The sequence below is a fragment of the Callorhinus ursinus genome, unplaced genomic scaffold, assembly GCF_003265705.2.
Source record: "Callorhinus ursinus isolate GAN/ISIS: 27379988/994484 unplaced genomic scaffold, GSC_fseal_2.0 scaffold19, whole genome shotgun sequence".
Lineage (NCBI taxonomy): Eukaryota > Metazoa > Chordata > Mammalia > Carnivora > Otariidae > Callorhinus > Callorhinus ursinus.
In genome coordinates, this window is record NW_027397081.1 from 6,818,658 (window position 1) to 6,841,047 (window position 22,390).

General features: G+C 43.1%; 1 protein-coding gene across 4 annotated transcripts; it reads left to right on the forward strand.

The window, feature by feature from the left end:
* The first annotated feature begins 8,313 nt into the window (after positions 1-8,313).
* On the forward strand, positions 8,314-15,700 carry CUNH11orf87 (chromosome unknown C11orf87 homolog). 4 transcript variants are annotated; one of them, XR_012381470.1, is made up of 3 exons: positions 8,314-8,448; positions 8,655-8,794; positions 9,888-10,001. XR_012381470.1 is itself a non-coding variant. In XM_073903704.1 (2 exons), exon 2 carries the CDS (start codon positions 10,147-10,149, stop codon positions 10,738-10,740), a length of 594 nt encoding a protein of 197 aa, XP_073759805.1. In that variant the 5' UTR covers positions 8,940-9,068; positions 9,888-10,146; the 3' UTR covers positions 10,741-15,700. The 4 variants fall into 4 exon arrangements, 3 of the variants coding, with proteins under 3 accessions (XP_073759805.1, XP_073759803.1, XP_073759804.1); XM_073903704.1 differs by lacking the exons at positions 8,314-8,448; positions 8,655-8,794 and adding an exon at positions 8,940-9,068 and having other exon boundaries at positions 9,888-15,700; XM_073903702.1 differs by lacking the exons at positions 8,314-8,448; positions 8,655-8,794 and adding an exon at positions 9,083-9,211 and having other exon boundaries at positions 9,888-15,700.
* The last annotated feature ends 6,690 nt before the right edge of the window (positions 15,701-22,390 follow it).

Here is a 22,390-nt window from a genome sequence, read left to right on the forward strand (position 1 = left end):
TCTTTCTGATTTAAAAGGATAGAAGAACGTCTTTCAACTAAAAGTGATCCAAAAAATTATGATACCTATCACATTTCTACTCAGCAACAGAGTAACTATTTCTGGGGAGTCTCTAAAGATACATTGAAACAAACCAAAACAAAGTTTCATTTGATTCCATCAGATGTGTCTGTTCAGCATGTCCCTTCTTACTACATTGTTGCCTTTGTCTTCCTCAGAAACACTCCAGCTTTTCTCCCCATATGTTCTGTTACCAAAAAAAAAAAAAAAAAAAAGGCATAGTTGATAGCAACTGACCTAGAGAAAAGGTAACATAAAGTGCTGGAAGAAATCTTAGTTGTCTCATGTGTGTATTGCCTAGCCCATTATACTTGGTGGTTGGTAACTCCCAGGCTATTTTAAAGCCATATTGTAACATTGTTTCATTTGTCTTCTTTTGCAAGCATAAAATAATGTATAGGCAATGGAGGGAAAAAAAAGTATAAGAGATAAAAGGTTGAAAAGCATGAGGCCATTTGGCTTTCTTTCTTGATTCTCAACATAAATACAGTCATGTTTGCTTCATAAGGAAGAGAGAAACAGGAGGAATTGTGCAGTAAGTCACTTACCATCACTGTGTTCCCTCAGAATCTTCAAGAGCACTGAGTGTGCCCAGAAACAGATCTGTGACCTAAACCAAGTGTTTCTCTCTTGCTGTGTATTTTTGTGTTGTAGAAAACACAATCCACAGCTGTAATCAAATCTAGCAAGATCACTTCCTCTTTCTTTGCGTGAATCTTTGTTTGATATGGAAGGCAGCAATTTTTGTTGGAACTATTTATTCTCCAACAAATGCTCTTGATTGATCCTTGGGATCTGATGTTTTTTGAATTTGTTATAGATTGACTTATTAGAGAATTCCTGATGGTCTCATTCTATCTTGATCAAATTCAGCAACTCAGAGAAAACAGTAATTGAAATTGTCATAAAATATGGGTGGGGCTCAAGATGACCATCTCTTCCTTTGGGCCAATGTTTCCTAACTGTACAGAGAGAAGTTGTATGTCTAGGGTAGTGGTTTTCAACAAGGGGTGATTTTGTACCCCCATCCCTGTGACAGTTGGCAATGTCTAGAGCTATTTTTGATGGTACCCCGGGGAGGGGTACTACTGGCATCTAGTGAGTAGAGGCTGGGGATGCTGCTAAACAAATGTATTAGTTTCCTATCTCTGTGTAACATAGCAGTTTACAACAACACTGCTTTATTAACCCACACTTTTTTAGGTCAGAAGTCTGGGACATTGGGAAGGGTGCTTGACCAGGTTATCTATGTAGAGTATCATGGGGCTGAAATCAGGATGTTGGTTAGGTTGGGCTCTTATATGGAAACTCTGGGGGAGAATCCACTTTTAATCTCATTGACGTTGTTGGCAGAATTCAGTTCCTTGTGGTTTTAAGACTGAGGTCCCCATTTCCTTGCTGGTTGTCAGACATTCTTAGCTCCTATAGGGCACTATGTCCCCTCCATTTGCTCACGTCCCCCTCCATCTTCTAAGTCAACAACAGCATGTTGAACACCCCCCAACCCCCCCACCCCAACCTCATGCTTTGAATCTCTGACTTCCTCTTCTGCCACCAGCCAGAGAAAATTCTTCTTTTAAAGGGCTCACCTGATTGGATCAGGCCTGTCTGCATAATCTCCATAACTGAAGGTCACCTATTTGGAACTTCAATTACATCTACAAAAGTTTCTTCACAGCAGCCCCCATTAGCTTTTGATTAACTATTTGGAAGAGGAGAGACCATCTTGAGAATTCTGTTTACCACCACAGTCTATAATGCACAAGGTAGTCTCTTACAACGAAGAATTATCCGACCCAAAATGTCAGTACTGCTGAGTTTGAGAAACCTTGGTCTAGGTGTACCTTTTTGTGTGTGGTGGAAATATCTTCAGCTTCTCTTTCTCATGAAGGGATGTGCCACTGGCTTTCTGATCATGACCCCAAACTCTCATTTTCCAGGAGTTGTTGGACACAAAGATCTTATGAATTATTTGATACCTGCTGGTCCATTTATCTTTACCCATTGACCACTCTAGCTTCACATCCATCAGTATGTGTAGTTTACATTCTTCTGTTCTTTGAGGCAAGTGATATTTTATTTAAATATATTAGGAAAAGAGAAGAATGTTAACATTTTTTTTTTTGCATTTGACCAGATAATCAGAATGTAATCATGCATGTAATTAGAATGCCAGTTCCTGATTACAGAGACATTTCCTTGGTCACTGATACCCTGAACACCTAGTACAATCTGTGGCACATGGTAGGGACACATTATTTCTTTGTTGAATGAATGACTTTTGCAGTCAGGGATAATACAGCAAGACAAATCTTGACTTTTGGTACAAATACCCAGATTTAAATGGGTCATAGGCTTGATTAGACAATGCTTTATTATGAGGTATAAAGGGATAAAGCATATGTTTATGCAACCAGAGACTAAAAATACCTTGATAGGTATATAAAGGTGTGTAGGCTCTCAGCCTTTCTAAAACTTAGAGCAGCCACCTGGTTTAAATTCTTACCTCGGTATGAAATCTTATAACACTTCTGATGGGTCAGTCTGGTTTGCATTTGAAACTTTCCAGATGGTGTCACAGGATTTGGCTGCTTTGGAATAGAAATCTTCAAAGTTTTTTTTTTCTCCTGAATCCTCCCTAAAGAATTTTGGAAAATCATGGATTCCTTTGGATATTTTAATTTGGTATCTAAAACTTTTTAACTATAATATTTGTAAAGAATTAATTTCTGGCATTTTCCATATCATGTATGTGCTTTCAGTATAGTTTTCAAAACATTAGATTGATAGATTTAGTTCATTCAATTTGTATAATATGTCTTCCATACAATATATCAGGTAAATGCAGTTCACATTAATCAAAATAGACAAATGAGGTTTACTTTTTGGGCAAAAAGTCGATTCATTTTTCAGTTAAATAAACTGGAATCCTTGTATCCTTGTGACAACTTCTCACTTCTAAATTCTAATTCTAAGATAAATCAATATATGGATAGACATAGAGCCTTAAAATGAGTCTGTCACCTGGATGAGATAAGGCGCTGCCCCATCAATATTTGTTACAGATGATCTTTATGCTTTGCTGTCACCTTGTCAGGAATTATACAACCTCACGGTATTCCTTTGTTTTTATATCCTGAGTAATGCACGGTTGGTGAGGATTGGCGAATGTAGGTTCTTCTTTTGTAAAGTTGGAGTGTTGCTAAAGAATAAGTTTTAACTTTAGATAGAAACATTTTAGGGAAAAGGACCCATAGAGTTTGAGGATTTGGGAAATGATTCCTTGGAAACTATACATACCCATTTACCCCTGGAAAAATCTTAATGTACTCTGGGCGATTTGAGTCCCCCGTTTTTAAAAATTTTTTATTGTTATGTTAATCACCATACATTACATCACTGGTTTTTGATGTAGTGTTCCATGATTCACTGTGTATAACACCCAGTGCTCCATGGAGAACGTGCCCTCTTTAAAGATTTTATTTATTTATTTGAGAGAGAGAGAGAATGAGAGATAGCACGAGAGGGAAGAGGGTCCAAGGGAGAAGCAGACTCCCTGCTGAGCAGGGAGCCCGATGCGGGACTGGATCCCGGGACTCCAGGATCATGACCTGAGCCGAAGGCAGTCGCTTAACCACCTGAGCCACCCAGGTGCCCAGAACGTGCCCTCTTTAATACCCATCACCAGGCTAACCCATCCTCCCACCCCCCTCCCCTCTAGAACCCTCAGTTTGTTTTTCAGGGTCCATTGTCTCTCATGGTTCATCTCCCCGTCTGATTTCCCCCCCTCTTTATTCTTCCCCTCCTGTTATCTTCTTCTTCTTCTTCTTTTTTTTTTTTAACATACTGTATTATTTGTTTCAGAAGTACAGATCTGTGATTCAACAGTCTTGCACAATTCACAGTGCTCACCGGAGCACATACCCTCCTCAATGTCTATCACCCAGCCACCCCATCCCTCCCACCCCCGACCACTCCAGCAACCCTCAGTTTGTTTCCTGAGATTAAGAATTCCTCATATCAGCGAGGTCATATGATACATGTCTTTCTCTGATTGACTTATTTCACTCAGCATAACACCCTCCAGTTCCATCCATGTCGTTGTAAATGGCAAGAGTTCATTCCTTTTGATGGCTGCATAATATTCCATTGTATGTATATACCACCTCTTCTTTTTTTTTTTTTTTTAAAGATTTTTATTTATTTATTGAGAGAGAGAGAGAATGGTAGAGAGAGAGCACGAGAGAGAAGAAGGTCAGAGGGAGAGACAGACTCCCTGCCGAGCAGGGAGCCTGATGCGGGACTCGATCCCGGGACTCCAGGATCATGACCTGAGCCGAAGGCAGTCGCCCAACCAACCGAGCCACCCAGGCACCCATACCACCTCTTCTTTATCCATTCATCTGTCGATGGACATCTTGGCTCTTTCCACAGTTTGGCTATTGTGGTTGAGTCCCCCATTTTGAAGACTGCTGGTTTTGATGACAATCTTCTGCATGATTAGAAATGGCTTTCTAATACTGAAATAGTGATTTGAAATATACTTTCTACCCTTTATCTCTTCTACTATGTTCCAGTTCTCTCATAAATACCTAGAGTAGGAAAAATTCATCTTCTATTGATGATGCTCCAAACATTTGAAGATTCTCTGCTACATCCCTGATGTCTTTCTACCTCTAAGACTCATATTTTTAGTTCCTAGAATTGCTCATTATCTGTTACTGTTTTCAGTCCTTTTACCCTTATAGTTATCCTCAAACTTATCATAACAGATTCTCAAACTTATAAAAATTGTCCTCAATTTTGATGTCCAAAACAGTATAATGCTTCTACTGTCAGGGATAAAATATTAATCCTAGTAATTTTCTTTCTAGTGTAAGGAACTACCATTTACTGAATGCTTAGTGTATGCTTAGTTCACAAAATAACATTGCAGAGAAGATATTGTTGCTATTATTCTCATTTTACAGATGAGAAAACTGAATCAGAATAAGACTAGGTAACTTGAACAAGGTCTAGAGCTTCAGTCATTACTTTCCTTATTAATTAATTGCCGGCTGGGCCATCACTTGATGTAACAGCAACATGACAGCTTACGGAGTGTAGGGATGCAGGGCCCAAGGTAGTCAAGATAGATGATTAGGCAGAATGTCAGGACCTGAATATCCTCCAGCCAAGTCCCTCTAAATCTGTGAGGAGCCTCACACGTGTCATGCTGCTGTGGTCTAGAATGACGTGCCTAGGTAACCTGGTGCATGGTGGGCTTTCCAAACTAAACTCTGCTCAGTCCAAGGGAGTGGTCTGGTGGACCACTGCCAGGGGAGTGGGAGGGAGACCTCCAAAATGGAGCTTTGCCTCTCTGCTTCTCTGCTTCACTTGTTCATACTTGTAGATAGCAGTAGAGATAGAACTGAGATAGGGACAGAATTAGAGATTGTGTGTGTGTGTGTGTGTGTGTGCGCGCGCACGCGCGTGAGAGAGAGAGAGAAAGAGAGACCACTAGTTATGAAAAGAATACTAATTTTGGAGTCCATTTGCTTAGGCTTGATATCCATAATATACTTACTATTAAGTGATTAAGTGACCTGGGCATGGTCTTTAGCTACCCTGAGCTTTCATTTCCTCACCTGACATACAGCAGGTAGTCAAAGGTTTTTGTTGAGCTAATAAGCCAATGAATGAATAAATAAATAATTTTATACTTTGGCAAAAATAACTTTGCAAGGTTAGGTTGAGGATTAATGCTGCTACAGCCTGGCACGTAGTAAGTGTTTTGCAGATAATAATAATAGTAATAATAATAACAACAACAACAACAACAACAACAACACTTGTCATTATTGATTCAGTGCTTTTATTTTGGATTGATCTAACAGGTGCCCATGTGGTACTTCTCTCTATGCTAGATGGAGATCCCTCATCAAAATTGAAAGCAAGTGTTATATGTTGCTGAATATTTGGAATGTGCCTAAGTCGTGAGGGCCATGCCTATTAGAAAGGGAAGACTCTGGGAACCTCAGAAGCTTCTTGGCCCTCCAGTCTTGAAGGTGTGGCTTGAGAAGTTGGGTGGCGAAAACAGTGGCAGCGTGTTGTCTGGGAGAAGTCTCGCCATTGTGCCAGATTTTCCAAAATCATACAGCAACTCAGTGAGCTCAGTTCTTACAGGCCAAGAAGTGTGCATGTTTGCTGTCACTGGTGTTCTTGGGGCTTGAATTCCACTACCAGTCACATCCAAGTCTACGGCACATTCATTCTCTGGGTAAGAACAAATTAGGAACCTACAGCCCACTCTTCTTGAAAGAGAAAGATGTGGGGTGGGGAAGTGTGCTGGGCTTTTGATCTGAAAATTGATGTCTTTACCTAAATCATTTCCAGTTAAATACCATTGTCTTGTGTATCACATTCATCTGCTGTAGACTGTAAATTCTCCAGGGTAAGACATTGTCTTTTCATAGATTGTGTAAAATGGTGCAGACACTTTCAGCACTTGTGGTATAACAGATGGTTATCATTTATAACAAAAGAATAAGAACAATGGCAGCCTACTCATGTCCTAGAAGCTTGGTGTGCAAAAGGAACCCCATTACATATTTATATTTATATTTATATATTTATATTTATATATTTATATAAGTCATAATCCCGTAACAACATAGTGTAAAGGTATGCATGTTTCTCACTGGGAAAACCTGATAACTCATTCTTCAAAGTCTAGAAAACAGACTAGTGAGAGTTAATTCTAATTACGTAAAGATTCTTTGCTTTACAAGACAGTTTTTCTAAAGAGTCTCTTTAAATAGCCACATCTCTTTTTGGAGTATTCAAAATTGGATTTGCCTTACAAAATGTTGATTAAACTCAACTTTTCAGGAGCAAAGAGATTGTACAAAAATGGGGCATTGCATGTCGAGTGTTATTGGTGAAGTCTCACTTAGTGATCACAAGCCTCACCATTCCATCCACTGAGCCCATCAAAGTCAGAATGTCCAAATATGGCAGGTGGCTTCTACAGGGCGTTGGGTGCCCTCATTCTAGGTAGGAAAGCTAAGCCAGCATTGGGGTCATTGACCATCATTAACCGTGTGAGTCTGGCAGCCGAGGGCATTAATCTGTGCTCTGAAACGATCTTGCATTATTCAGCATGTACTGACATTAGCTTAAATAGGGATGCTTTTTTTTTTATTGAGACAATTATGAAGAAAAATCTGATTGCTCTTATTCAAATAGATGAAAACAAAATTTTGAGGAGTGATGATGCATTTCTTACTTCATATGTAATAAGTCATGAGCAGGGAGAGGAAAAAGAGAAATTGGAATCGGACCAGATAGGATCACAAGGGTCCAAAGGGACCCCCCAGATTGCAGACAGACAGACTTTTACTCCCTGTGTCACACCCTCTTTTTTTAATAAAACCCTCTACTTGTAAGCAGATAGGGAGGTGTCAGTCATTCCTACTATCTCCCAATTCAGATGCATATCAGAAAAAAGCACTATTTACTGCACCACTCCATTTTGCAAGTATTGTACAGGCACTACATTAGACTCAAAGATGGGAAGAAAAGACAGGGAGGGAAGAAGGAAATGCACATTTAATAAGACAAGTGAATGATTCCAGAGATCACACAGTGTCTTTATGTGCTATTCCAAGCTGGTTTCTCTAATAGAACAATGAGAATACTTCATTTTAAAGTTGCCTACTGTAACCAGATGCTCTATTCATGTGTTTCCAAGGGTCCTAAAGCAAGAGTTGATTCATCTCTGCCTAGCTGTAGGCAGGCTGATGAGACTCTTTCAGGAAGTTCTATCCATTGTGCTGAAAGGCTATTGTTAACACTATAGCAAAGTAAGGGCTACACTCAGAATTTTCATAGGACAGTTTATTTCTGTACTCTGAGTTATTTTCGCCTTCCTGCCTTGTAAGCCTTGCATGTGCTTTGTGTGCTCACAAGTGTCTGGATTTCAAAAGAGCGTGTTTAATATACAGAGTGGGTCTTGGGCCTGGAGATGAGTGAGGTGGAGTGAGAGGTTAAGTTGAAGACTCTGGTGGAGAGGAAAACAGTTAATTCACATTGTTTGGTGTTAAATACATGTTTGGGTTTGTATTTCATGTTTTGCCACACGTTCAGAAATGCCCGTCTCCTTTCTCATATTCACGCTCTTTCTGTTCAGAACTAGGCCAGCATAGACAGGCTTGCAGAGGAGAGCAATCCTCATCAGCCGAGGGAGAGAAAAAAACAAAACAAAACTGAATGTGTACCCCGAGGGGAGATGGCTCTCTAGAGTGTAAAAATGTGTTCCTGGGACCATTTGGAAAAGGGCTGAGGGTGAGGAATCGGGCAGCCAGAGAGCTGAAGCTCCCTCCCTTGCCAGGCATAGGAGTGCAGAAGGTGGGTTGCTCACGGCGCGGTGGTGGGGGTCACTCCTCCTCATGCCTAGCCTCTGGCAGGGGAAGGACTGGGAACTGGGAATGTGTGTGGCAGAGGCTCACTCTGCCAGGACGAGATGTTGGGGTATGAGGGTGGGGTGGGGGCCTGAGGGGTGGCTTGGAGCCCTGGCTGTGGCTGCCTGACGTCACCGGCCTCTCTGGCAATAGGCTGCGAGCTGAGCTCCCCGAAGCGGCGGCGGCAGCAGCAGCGAGGCTTGGTCTCTGGCCCCTTCACTCCGCGCCTTCTGCAGCCGCCACTGCAGCCGCGCGGCGGGGGCTCCCTCCCTGCAGCCAGCTGGTGGCCCCAGGTAAGGGACGCGGTGCCGCTAAAGGTTCCAGGCTGCTGGGTGGCGGGGCGCGAGTGGGTCGGACAGCCCGGCGGCCTGCGCAGGCACCCCTGGCGGTAGCTTCGGCCCCCGCCCTGCCCAGCCCCGGCTTGCGCGCCTCCTCTGTGCTCCGCAGTGCAACAGTTTGCAGCTCCCTCGCGAGAACGGCCAGGGGGCTCTGCTATGCTCTGCGGGTCTGCCTAGCTCTGGTCCCCGGGAAGAGCCTCGGGCTGGGGCTGGGGAGGCTGGAGGGCAGGTCTGTTCCCCAAACTTTGCAGACGAGGACCTATACCCTTCCATTTCCTGTCCCCCTAGAAAGAAGCAGGATCCTGCCGAGTGCGGGGCACAGGGAGATGGCGAGAAGGGGGCGTTTGCGGGGATGTGCTTTAGCTGGAAAAGGTGTTTCAGCTGCTTTTTTTTTTTTCCCCCCTCTGGTTGGGGTTGGGGGGAGTACCAGGGAAGAAGGCTGGAGAATGGATGGAGCGCGATCCGGCGCGTCCGCTGTGGCCACGGACAGAGGCGGAGTGGGATGTGGCTGTTGTGGTACCCCCATGGGAATGGGACTTAAGGGACCTGAAGCCGGCCAGGGAAGAAGAGTCTGGAGGGGGAGGGAAGAGAAGGCAGTACTGCGTCCCCGGAGCCCGCTCGCTCGGCGGTTGGGGGTGGGTGCTGGGAAGGGTAGGATCCATAGGAAGACATCCACTCGGAGGGCGAAGGAAGGAGGAGAGTCGGTGCTCTGGGGAGAGGGGACCACGTTCCCAGGCGGCTGTGTGTCTGTTGCAATTAGAAAGTTGTGGAGGGCCCGGGAAGGCTGCCTTATCTGCTGAGTAATCTGTATCTCCGCGGGGCTGGCGCGGACCCCTTGCCAGCGAGTGGCGCGAGCCCGAAAGCTGGCGGCGCGGGTGCGCGGCCAGGGGCGGGCGGGCTGGGGTCCACGGGCTGCGGAGCAGACGGGCAGCGCCCAGCTGAGGCAGTGTGCCCAGAGGGCTGCTTTGCAGCGGCGGCTGATCCTTCCGGTCCTCCGCACTCCCCTGGGCAGCGGCCGGGATCCTAACTAAGCCTGTTCTCTTTGCAGCCTGGTGCCTTGGGAGAGGAAAAGGGCGCGCGGACACGCGTTCCAGGCGGGGCCGGAGAGGATCTCCTGGGCACCGCTCGCTTCCTGGCCGGCTTGCTTGCCCGCAGTTGCTCCCTCAGTCCTTCGCTCGCGCGCGCATCCCCTCCCACACCAGGGAGTAGTTTTGGGTGGCGTGGGCTCCGTCCTCTTCTTGCCTGGTGGGAACGGTGTGCCCGAGAGAGGAAGTCTGGTGGGCCCGGCCCCTCCCAGCCCAGCGCCGATGAGTGCCAGGGCGCCCAAGGAGCTGAGGCTGGCGCTGCCGCCGTGTCTCCTCAACCGGACCTTTGCTTCCCCCAACGCCAGCGGCAGCGGCCACGCGAGTGCCCGTGGCCCGGGTGCGGGAGGCAGCGGCGGCGGCACCTGCATCACGCAGGTGGGACAGCAGCTCTTCCAGTCCTTCTCCTCCACGCTGGTGCTGATTGTCCTGGTCACCCTTATCTTCTGCCTCATCGTGCTGTCCCTCTCCACCTTCCACATCCACAAGCGCAGGATGAAGAAGCGGAAGATGCAGAGGGCGCAGGAGGAATATGAGCGGGATCACTGCAGCAGCAACCTCGGCGGCAGGGGGCTGCCCCCGGCGGGCGGCCAGGCCCCAACCCACGCGAAAGAAACCCGGCTGGAGAGGCAGCCCCGGGACTTCGCCTTCTGCGCCCCCTCCGACGCCTCCTCGTCGTCTTCGTGCCCCGGCCGCCCGCGCCAGGGTCCCTGCGCTCCCCCGCCTCCCCCGCCGGCCCCCAGTCCTCAGGGAGCCCACGAAACCTCCTGTTTGGACACAGCTGGCGAGGGCCTTTTGCAAACGGTGGTACTCTCCTGATTGTTTAGCCCCCTCTGCTCTCCCCTTCCTCATTTCCAGCGTCTTTGCCGTCCTTGCTTTTTCTCTCCCTCCATCTTTCCTCTGCCAGTTTTCTCTGGCTTCCCTCCCTTTTTCCTTCTTTCCGTATCTGCCCTCCCCTTACTGTCTCTCCTCCGCCGAGGCACTGTGCGGTATTTGTAAATATTGGGCGAGGAAAGTCTCGGAAGAAGAAATAACGCTGATAATACTTTATTATTAATATTTATAGTAATTATTATAATACTAATAACACAATCCAAGCGCATGACAAATCACATAATTTCTCATTGTCAATGAAGGACGCGTCTTCCCTCTTCACCCTGCACACCCCTCCCCCCCAATAAGGAGGAGAAACCGCACAAGCTACCAGATATAAAAAAGGCGTTGATTCCTGGACCAAAGGGAGTGGAGGGGGCCTGGTGTGTTGTACATAGCTGTCAAGTTAAGGTTCAGTTCCCTTCCCTTCCTTCCCCCCCCCCACCCAAGCTTTCACTTTTCCTTCAGCTCCCCTCCCTTCCCCATTCCCACCTCCGCAGGGCTCAGGCAATACTATATTATAAAGAAAACGTCTACATTAAGCACCAGAACTACAAGAGGCCGCAAAGACGGTCCCAGAAAAACGTGTATGACATGTACCGATCTCTGGTCAGCCCTCTTTCTCACCCCTTCGTCAACCATTCCCTTTTCCAGGACCAGGCATTTAAATTTACTTTTAGAAACGTCCCTCGCTGGTCGAAAATCTTTAAATGAGTTGAAAGAAAAGAAAAGAAAGAGACAGAAAAAAAGAGAAAGAAAGAAAGAAAAAAAAAAAGAAAGAAAGAAACTCTACTGCTTTAGCTCTCTGCCCCACACCCCAGATATACACCTTTGACTTGGGGCATTTTAGGATTCACAGAAGATCCAGAAGCTGTCCAGCCGGGTGTGGTGCTGACATTGCTTCACCGGACTGGTTACTTTGTTTGGTTGTGCAGGCAGAGGAGGGGCTGTTTGGGGAAGTGACTGTTTTAGCTTTTTGTTGGTTTCTTTCTTCTTTTTCTACAATCGGGTTTGTGTGTACTATTGGTTTTATTATTAAACATTGCATAAGTTACCTTTTTTTGTAAAAAAAAAAAAATACTAGGTGATGTGCAGTACTGAAAGTGCAGTATCTAACCAACCAAAATGTTTCTGTTTCATTTTTAGAACAAGTGCACCTTTGTTATATATTTATTATATTGGTACCAAATACAGAAGCAAACTATAGTTCTGTACTACATCCTCCAAACTGTATAGTCTTGTTCTTAATTTCCAGCTGTTGATATAATGGTTACCGCTGGATGAGCAATTCAGTGGTGCAGGCCTGGCTTCTGCTGTTTCCAGAAGTGTTCTTTTGTACCTTATTCTGTAGTAGACTGTTATAAAAAGATAACACATATGTTTTCTTTTTTCTTTTGCGAATAACAGAAACAACCACAACAGAAAACAAACGAATAATGGATGTGCAGGAATGCCATCTATTAAAACATGGTTAATATTTAAACAGTGCCTGTAGTCCTGCCTGCATGCAGTTACCACCTGGAGGCAGTGGTGTGTGTGCTTGCTTGTACTGTATGTGTTTGGGGGGTGAGACTGGTGGGGATATTGGGCAATTTGGATGACAGGACATGCAAATTTCAAGAGAAGTTAAACCCAGTAACTACTTGTAGGATAACAGTATTTGAAGCTTGTTCAGTTAAAAAATTTGTGCCTGCATCTGAGATGCAGTGAAGGAAGGGCTCTTTTTCTCTTTCTCAGTCTGGCTCACCTACGTTCGCTGGATACACCAAAAAAGATGGAGAGAAAAACAAAGTGAGAGAGAAGAAGATCGATATTTTTATTCTCTCTCCTGATGCCAGACAAGGCCATCTATGTTAGAAATGCAGTCCACCTGTGGTTATTTACCACTTTGTTTCCCTTGGATTGATGATAAGAAGGGGCCAGAAGGGTATTACAATCTTAATTATATTCAGTGGCATCCTTTCTTGGGAACCAATTCTTTGACAGCTATCTAAATATTTGGATAATGTATGAATGAGAATGTTCTACCAAAAGCCCAACTAAAAGAGTTCTTATTAACCTGCAGGGTGTAAGGCAACAGTGCCCCTAAGTGCATCCCTCTTCCAAATAGCTAGTAATTCTAGCTTCTCTGTCTTGGTTCCAGGCTTCTGTGCTCTTATCTAGAGAAGAATATTACCTCTGAGGTTTTAGGTCATCTGTTAAATTGCCCAAGCTCAGTCTGCATCTTTTATACAAATAATTTAATAAGCTTAATTTTAATCACCCATTAGATATTCACTCAAGTCCTTTCCTGAAGCACAGAGGATCATCATTTAAGCATGCCCTGTTGTAATATTAGGAAGACCAGGTATAATCTTTGGGTTCAGTGTATTAATCAAGAAACCAGATTCTCTCCAGTGCCTTAGTCACTTCCTAGTAATAGGTAAAAGAGTGCATTAACTCCCTCGGGCCACTAGGGAGCCCTTTAGTGCATCAGGCTCTACATTGTACATCAGAATGACTAAGGCACTGTGAAGAAGAAAGTCCATTAATTTTTGTAGCTCACCCCCACTTAGCTGTAGCTGTTTAAGACCTTATTACAGAATGACTTTTGGACTTGAAATTTGAATAGAATCAGGGACTCAGAAGGGAGCTTCCTCATTTCCAATAAGCTCCACTAAGTGCGTGGATATTACTTTCTCCCCCTTGTTTGGTGCACTTCTTACAGTGAATAATTTCCCATTTTATTAAAGCAATAAGATGTTCTGTTGTGAGCAGTGCTGGATGATGATTCCATTTCCTTGGTGCTGAAGCTACTCATACGTTTTTGCCTTATGAATCACAGTGCATTCAAGGCATGCAATAATAATCCCCTTCTAAGGAGCAGCCTGTACACTCTAGGGGGTAATTATGAAATTGTCCTATATAATTTTTCCCCAAAGGAATAGGAAACAGGAGAAATGAAAGCATTATGTATACTGTTTAAAAAACATCTTTATACCTCTAAACATGGGCACGCATCCATAATATTCTCTTATTGTGCACCTTTAAATATGTATGCCTTTCTCCATTAACTGACTGTGGTTTAATATTTTTAATAGTGCTCTTTGTAAAGATGATATGGTTTGTGAGTCAAATTTCTTGCTGAGTTTAATATACTCAGAATTCTAAGCTTCTGGTGGTGTCACTTGAGATTTTTTATGAGATAGTGAATTACATGAAATTCTAGTAACACCAGTCCCCACACCAAATTATTGCAATAAGCAAATATCCAAGCAATTTGCACAGACCCTGTTTAGAGCACTGCATCTTATTGAGCTCAATTGACAGTCTCAGGAGTTTGGGATGCTACCAACAGGGCATTTTGGATTTCATTTATATGAAACAAAAGGCAATCTGGAAATAGCTGAATTTATTTTAAGGATTTTATTCACTGATGTCCCGTCAAATGAATTGCTTCAAATCCCTATAGCTACAGTTCAACTTCTGCACTTGCTATTCAATATTAATAAGGTGGCATGCTTGATTCTTACTGTTTTTAAAAAATGAGAAAATTGGAGCGAGAATACCATTATGTCAACTGTATGGGACTCTGAATCTTAAAGATGTAGATGAATATAATCTTCTTTAGAATTTATATACACCCATAGATATGTATTTATATATGCATACCTTTTGTACAAATTTACAATGGACTTTTTGTATTCTCTTTTCTGTCATTATAAGAATGAGATGGAAACCAAATCGTTGTTCCATCCTCTTATCCAGAGAGGATACTGAGAAGCCAGGTATATGCATGTACTTATTTCTCTGGGGTTAAATCCGAATGACTTTCTCTTTATTTAATGAAAGGGGAGAGTCTTGTTTGGCTCGGGGAATTGGTAATTAGATAAGCTTCCTTTCCTAGTTAGTGACTCAAATGTAGCAATGATAATGAACTTGTGACCATACCTGTGCGGTCTAAATATCTAGATGGAAAGCAAAAATATCTAGAAGAGCTTTAGGGCTATCTAGACCACAAACTTGGATTGTGGCTTGATTTTTTTTTTTTTTTTATTTTCAGCCTATATGTTGTGTGGAGATACAACTTCTATCTGCATAGCTAAAGGTAAAGTGAGAATTTGACCCTTATCTGTTTAGTTTGGTATGTAATTTTTGGAAAATATGGATAAATTAGCTTTAAAAAAAACTTTGGCGTCTGACTTCTCCACTATTTCTATCTATATCGATTGAATTAATTAGATAATGGTTAAAATCCCATTTTTTTTCCATTGTGTAGACATATGCTTTAAATGCTTTTCTGTGGGTGACAGTTGAGCAATTGCTAGCTGATATTACGTGGAATTTATAGGTTAAATTAGAACCAGGAACTTTAATCTGGTCAGACTCCTCAGGTCCAGTTCCCTGTGAATCTGGACTTTGAATCTGAATTTGGAAAACCACTTCTCTGAGCCATCCTTTTTTGGAATTAGTGATTGTGGCTCATAGATGTTTTAGTTCACATTTGAATGAACTGAGCTATCTATGGAGGGGTTGAATTGAACATCAATCTGATTCTGATTTGGTTTCTGATTTACTTGATAACATTTGAGACAGTTTTGATGACTTGACATCAATACTTATTAATGTCACCAACCTAGTGATACAGTTGTTGCCATGTAAGAATGCTTAGCTAAGAATAAGAATTTAATTAACTTTAGTTGAGGACAATGTCTTATCAAGGTAGTTCTACCTGTTTGAAGCAGGGACACTTGTGATTTCGTTGGGTTGCCACCATAGGGAGATTAACAACAAGAAGAATGACAAGAGCAACAGAAAAAAATGATTTTTGAACTCAAATATATGCGACAGAATGAAACAGATATTAGAATTCATGAAAAATTTGTTTTGGTTTTCTATCAATAAAAGAGTTTTCTTGTTAATTGGCTTTTTGGACACTATTTCCTTATTGATTTAGAATATAGTAAGATTATAAAATTATTCATTCTATTGCCCTCAGATGCTCAAAGAAATTAGTTTTTATTTTTAATTATTACTCATCAGAACTTCTTCACAAACCAACTGCATCCAAAAATGGGAACTTATAAACTTTATAAATTTATAAACTTATAGTATCACCCAATAAACTGAGTCCACTCCATTAATTTAGCAGTCCTTTTAGGCAGATGCTCAGGGTCTCTAGGTCATATACTTAGTCGTTCAGATTTCCTCTTTTCCTGCCTTCTCGAATATAATCAGGTATGTGGAGAAAGGATATGGTTGACATGATTTTGTGGCGATGAGGGAAATGGGAAGCCTCACATTCATATACATTCTTTGGGTCCTAGCTGAACTCCGCTGGAAAGCAGTTGATTAGGACGGCTCTCCAGTCTAAGATGCTATTGTCCTTTCTAGATTTTGTGCCGACTTTTGCCACTGCAGTCTTAGACCCTGGACCTTTTTCCCTGAGTCTCAAGTCATCTTCCACAGGAGTCTGTATATCCTGCACCCTGCCATCCCTAGGTCCAGCAGGACTCTCACACTTTGTCCTCTTGTAGATATAGGAACTTCTGGGTATCCTGCATGCCATTGACCTACTATTTTTTTTTAAAGATTTTTTATTTTTTATTAGAGAGAGAGAGCACAAGCAGGCAGAGCAGCAGGCAGGAGGGAGAGGGAGAAACAAGCTCCCCGCTCAGCAGGGAGCCCGATGTGGGGCTTGATCCCAAGACCCCAAGATCATGACCTGAGCCGAAGGCAGCCGCTTAACCGACTGCGCCACCCAGGCACCCCCCATTGACCTACTGTTGAGAGGCATGGCACCATGCGCCCTTGCCACCCCGCTTCAGCTAGTCCTGCTCCGTGTCAGATGGTGCCATGAATTAGGTCTTCCTGCTCCACTCTGATACATTCCAGGGGGTGGGGTTGCCAGTAAACCCTAATCCCTGGGCTTCTCCAAAGCTATTTACATGTTTATGAAGCACCACCCCGTCTTTTTGTGTGTGGAGAAGAGAAGCATGAAAGCCTTAACAGCTGCCTGTCTCCCTCTTCTATCTCATTTTTTTCTCAGAATTGCTCCAAACTGCAAGAAGCAGATTTTCCTCTCAATGCCCCCTTTTATCTACTGGAGATTTTCTACCATAGGTGGCATCCCATCTCTGCAGTGGGCTTTGTCTCTTTCCCGACTTCAGCCTTATGACTAGCCTTTAATGGCAGTTAGGGTATAGGAGACAGAGAGAGAAGCTTATTGATAAGGAATCCTAAATTGGGAGATATTTAAAACATATAATCCTACCATACTAAACCTTTGTATTCCTGAAAGGACTTTAACTCATAATTAAGGTCCTACTCTCCCACTTTCCTAGAAGGTGAGAGCTTGATTTTTATACTACATTTATTTCTTTGTGAACTTCTACCCAATCCCTCCACCTTTGGCTAGAAAATCTGGGTATGGATTGCATCTTTTACCCTGTATTACTATTTGGTCTCCAAGAAGGCATAGCCTCTTTCCAATACTGGTTCATTACTTTGCCCTACCCCCACCCAAGAAGCTGCAGATTGCACTTTGGAAATGTTTTCCTTGAGCTGGGAAAAACTTCTAGTGGATGTTGAATTCTGGAGTGGAGATGAATAGCTTTCTCTACCAAAAGGTGGCAGGAAGTATGGTTTGGTGCCACAATCTAATCTCTAACCATGGTCTCCTTCATTCCCAGGAGGTAAATATTTTTTAACCTCAGTTTTTTTTGGTTCATGAGAAGGGATTGGTATTTACTCAGCTAGGTCTCACAAGACTGACAATGGACCTACTCACTAACTCCTTGGATCTTCCTGGGTTGACTTCGCTAATTAAATACCGGCTGGGTATTCTCTTTCTGATCAGCTGCTGAAGTCCAATCTCTTTTTTCCAGTAATACCTCTCTAAATTGTCCCAGTCTTGAACTGATGCTGATAGTATTGGGCGTTCCTCTCTGAAAAGTTGGTTCTGCTTCTCAAAACTTTACAGATCAAGAAGGGGCTCTAGTGATAACTTTTCTTATCCCCTCTTTTCTACTTTATGCTGACCATTCTTTATCTGCATCTGCAAGTCTTCTCTCTCCCTGGGTCATGGCTTTGACTTAGGATTTTTAATTTTAGCCTGGAGGTTTATAGTGACTCATTGGTACAAAGCTCCACACAAATTCTTAAAAATCCTGAGAAATACCCTGAAATGCACTGAGATGTCAAAAATACTCACCTTTCACATACAGATGTGCAAAACAAGCATGGCTACTCTATCTTCCTATGATTCATCTTATCTCTCATAGGGACCAACTTGCTGGGTAGCCCTTTTGAGAAAATTTTCAAACTCTAAGATTTTCTCTTCTTTTCTGCTTCTTTCCACGGTGATGTCTGGGAATGATTTCTGTTATATGATGGTGGCTGAGGAGGAAGGTTCCTCGGACTTGTGCAGTCTTAAACAGATCCTTTTTGGTTTGAGCTGTACAGTGGCTAGTCCTGTCTGCTTCCTGGGTTGTACCCAACATCAGAACCTAGGATTCTGGACTTTTTTTATATAGTCTCCCCAAACTGAGCCAACAGTGGCTCTTTTGTGCCAAATGCAGGATTTTGCTGTTTTTGCTGTGTTTCAGCATCTCTGGGCCCCTTCAACTGGGGCAAATGAGTATCTCTGAGTCCCTTAGGACATCCCATTCAGACCATGCAAAATAAGAAGGCTTCTAGTGGCCTATAGTCCCCACTGCTGTCACAGTGCCACTGCCTTTCTATAGGAGAGAGGAGAGTACTATAGATCTCTCTAGTAATGGTTCCCCCTAGTATGGCCAGGGAGATTTTCCAAAGCCCCTGCTGGCTTCAAAGTCCACAGACTGTCTGATCCTCTCAGAATACTTAACCACTGGGCCTCTAGCTGTAACTGTTTGTCCCTGAATCAAGGGCAGTCATGGGCTTTGGGGACCAAGAGCCTTGGAATCCATCCTCCTCAGGCAATATTTGGCTCCCTTCTTCCTCCCAAATTACCCAGAACTAGAAGGGATAGACTTTTTCTCTGTGGTCCCTTATATGGTCCTCTGGTACAGCCAAACAAGAAGTGGTAGATTTGGGGTATTTTGCTTTCTAAATATAATATCCTGTGCCCTGACTCAATCCTCACAGGTGAGTCTTAAATGGAGGATAGGGTGTAGAAGAGGGATTGACCTACTAATACATGGGCCTCCGTTAAGAGGTGCCTAAGACATACTTTATTGGTTATGCTTAGTTATACATAGGGAGTTATTTCAAGTTGAATGGCTAGAATTTGGTGATGTCGAAAGATACCATCTCCGCCTTCTCCTTAGCAGTGTGTGAAGTCGCTAAATTAAGAGCTTGGTCCCAGGGGTTTATGTTGTAGACCCCAGTCCAGTCTCTCTGGGAGAGATAATAAGTGTCACCAGTGCCTTAGTATGGGGATCAGCCTTTCTAAAGATCCTGCCATAGAAAGGAGAGGAGGACGTGTAGATCCCTAAGTTCCAAAAGTGCATGCATCATCAGGGAAGAACAAAGAAAGGAGAGGCCAGGAGCCACCCTTCTCTATCTTTGCCCTTGTGCGCCAGCCACACCCCCTTCTTTCTGCCACTTTGTATCCTATGGGGAGATGTACAAAAGATCATGGTTATGCCCAACATGTGAGAATGTGGCTGTGATATGACAGGCTTGTTTGCAGGGTCCACCCAGGTTAGTCCTGTTCTTAGACTCACACACAGGTAGCTTCACTTTTTTGTGCCAGTTACACTGCCCTGTTTCTGACAGTTGCCAATCAGCCCATAGTCCTCACTGTCTAACCACATGACTGTAGCTAATTCTGGCTTGGCCACTGACTAGGTGTCGTCGACTTTTTTTTTAAATCTGGTTGATGAGATGATCCCTTTGAACCTTTTACCTCTAATACTTGAGAGCTCTTTCAGTCAACAAATATTTATGGACAGCCAACTCTAGGCCAGCTATCACTTTTGTGCCAGAAATACAGTTTTGCACAATATAGGTAAATGTCTTGCCCTTTTGTTTTTGTTTTGTTTTGTTTTTGTTTTTGTGTTTGGAGAGACGTAAACAAGACGTGAATAAATTAAACTAGGGAATATGTTATAAGGAGAAAAGAGCTATAGAGACAATCCCGCAGCAAAGGGGGATAGGGAATGTGCCAGGAGAGAGTCTGGGTTTTAAATAGGGTGGTCCGAGAAAGCCTCATTGAGAAAGTGATACGTAAGCTAGGGTGGTCCGAGAAAGCCTCATTGAGAAAGTGATACGTAAGCTAGGGTGGTCCGAGAAAGCCTCATTGAGAAAGTGATACGTAAGCAAAGACCTGAAGAAGCCATGCAAATATATGAGTTAACTGATGAAAGACTGTTTGGCTGTAAGGATTTGTAAAACCCATTTCACTCACGCCCCTAATTTTGTAAGTAAGCAAATAGTGATCTTGGTAGGCAGAAAGCAGGAAACTGATGCTTACTGAGCAGTATGTTAAGAGACATGCCTCAAGTAACGGGGGAGGGGTAAAAATCTGACCCTAACCTTGAAGGGCTTATAGTGATTAAACAATACATTTCAATTCAGTTCAATTGTGATAGGAAATACATGTAAAAATTACTTTGGGAGCACAAAATATGCTATATGGTACGGTTAGGAAAGGTTTCCTGGAGGAGGTAATACTTTAGGTGGGTTTTAAAGGATGAATAGGAGTTTATCAAGAAAAGGAAAAGCATTTTAAGCAGAAAGAAAAGCACGTCTGAAAGCACAGAGGTAAGAAAGTGGCGCATATTTTGAGAATATTATGTTTGTACTGGGAGTGACATAAAAGAAGTCTGAAAAGTAGAAGTAAGCCAGATTGTTAAGGGCCCTTCAAGAGTAGCTTTTGAGAAGATGCTGTTCTGTTGTCAGTGGGGAGTCAGTGGGAAATTTTGAATATAGAGCAGAACTGTACATTTTTTTTTTGCATTTTTAAAATACTACCCTGGCAGCCTCAACATACAGAATAGATGTAATGGTGGTAACAGACCTGGATGTAGAGACATCAGATGGAATACAGCTTCATAAATCCTGCCACAAAAGATGAGGGAATGAACCAATAGGGGTGGAGATGAAGAATACTGGTATGTTCAAGAATACGTTAGGTTATGGAATTGATGGAGTTGGTGATTAATAGATGCGTGGTGTGAGGGAGAAGAAGCAAAGAGAGAAGGAAAAAGCAGGGAATAGATGGGTACTTTGTATTTTGTTGATGAGAGCAACTCCAGCCGGGGTGCTGCTTAGCTGTCATGAGTTGGGGACAAAATTAATCATTAATAATGAGAGTTCAAACAGAGGTCTGGGCTTTGCTGGCATAGCCTGAATGGGTTTGTCCCCAGGCCATGCTCAGCCTGTGGTGAAGCCTAGTTCTATGGAGCAGCCTGCAATTTGGCATATGAGCTTCAAGAAATAGCACTGTCACCATCATGTAATTCCTGGATGACAACTCCTCGTCTGTCACGTTGGAGGAGTTCTCCGTATGTCTGGAAGTGTGTGTGTTCTGACATTAGCTTCTAGGGCATTTGTTGCAATTCTGAGACATGCCTGCAGAGAATTGTGAAGTTATACAGGATCTACAACAAGCCCTGCTTGGCTCTCTTAGAGGAGAGAAATAATCAGACATGACACCATTGGCAGTGATAAGAATCTGTATGCTGCTGAGAAGGAATCCTAGGGTGTTGGTGAATTTGTTGAACTACCAGTACAACCAGTATTATGGGGAAAGGCATGGTTCTCTCACTTGGTGGTCATGATACCTTGGACAAGTTCCTTACCTTTCCATGCTTTAGTTTGTGAAGGCTTGTTGTGTGGATTACATGAGAAAATAAATGCAAAGGCCTACCAATAGTGGGCAATGAGTGCCTGGTAGTTCCTGTTTTTGCTTCTTTTATGGGGATTGGGTGGCAAAGGGAGGGCATAGTTTTTTGGTAGATCGTTAGTAACAAACTCATGTTCTCTGTGCCCTGACAACACATTCTAGTCTCTAGCAAAGTGCCTGGCATATAACTACTAGTTATTCAGTATAAATGTTGTTGAATAAACAAGTGAGTGAATCAATTGAAATGCTATGGACACGTGCCTGATGAAGTACTTTGATACTACTGTAGGAATCTAGCCTGAATCACACCAGCAGCAGAAAAGCAAAAATTAACAGAATATTTGTGACAGTCACCAATTTCATTTGACTCCTGGATGACAAGGAGCATGGCATCATTGGAATCTTTGGCATTTTCAGTGTTCTGTATCTTCAAAGAAATGTTTGGCAGATACAATGCTTTTCCACCACACACTATCCCTACTCCATGCTTGTGGGAATAGCCAGCAAAGCTGACCTGAGTCTTAATACTTCTCATGGCTGGTATAGGAACAGTGAGTCAGCCATCAGAACTGAGGCCAAATGAACATTTACTGAAGGAAAAGAATCAGGAAAGCAGTCAGTCACCTGGCATTTCTCAGTGCCCATCAGTTCTGCACTGAGGGAGATGCTAAAGAAGAAGGTAGGACCCAATTCTCTCAAAGAGATTATGACTCAGTTATGGATACAAGACTTCCAGAAAGAAATAATACAAGCAAAACCAAGTTCAAGTTGCAATTATATAAATAA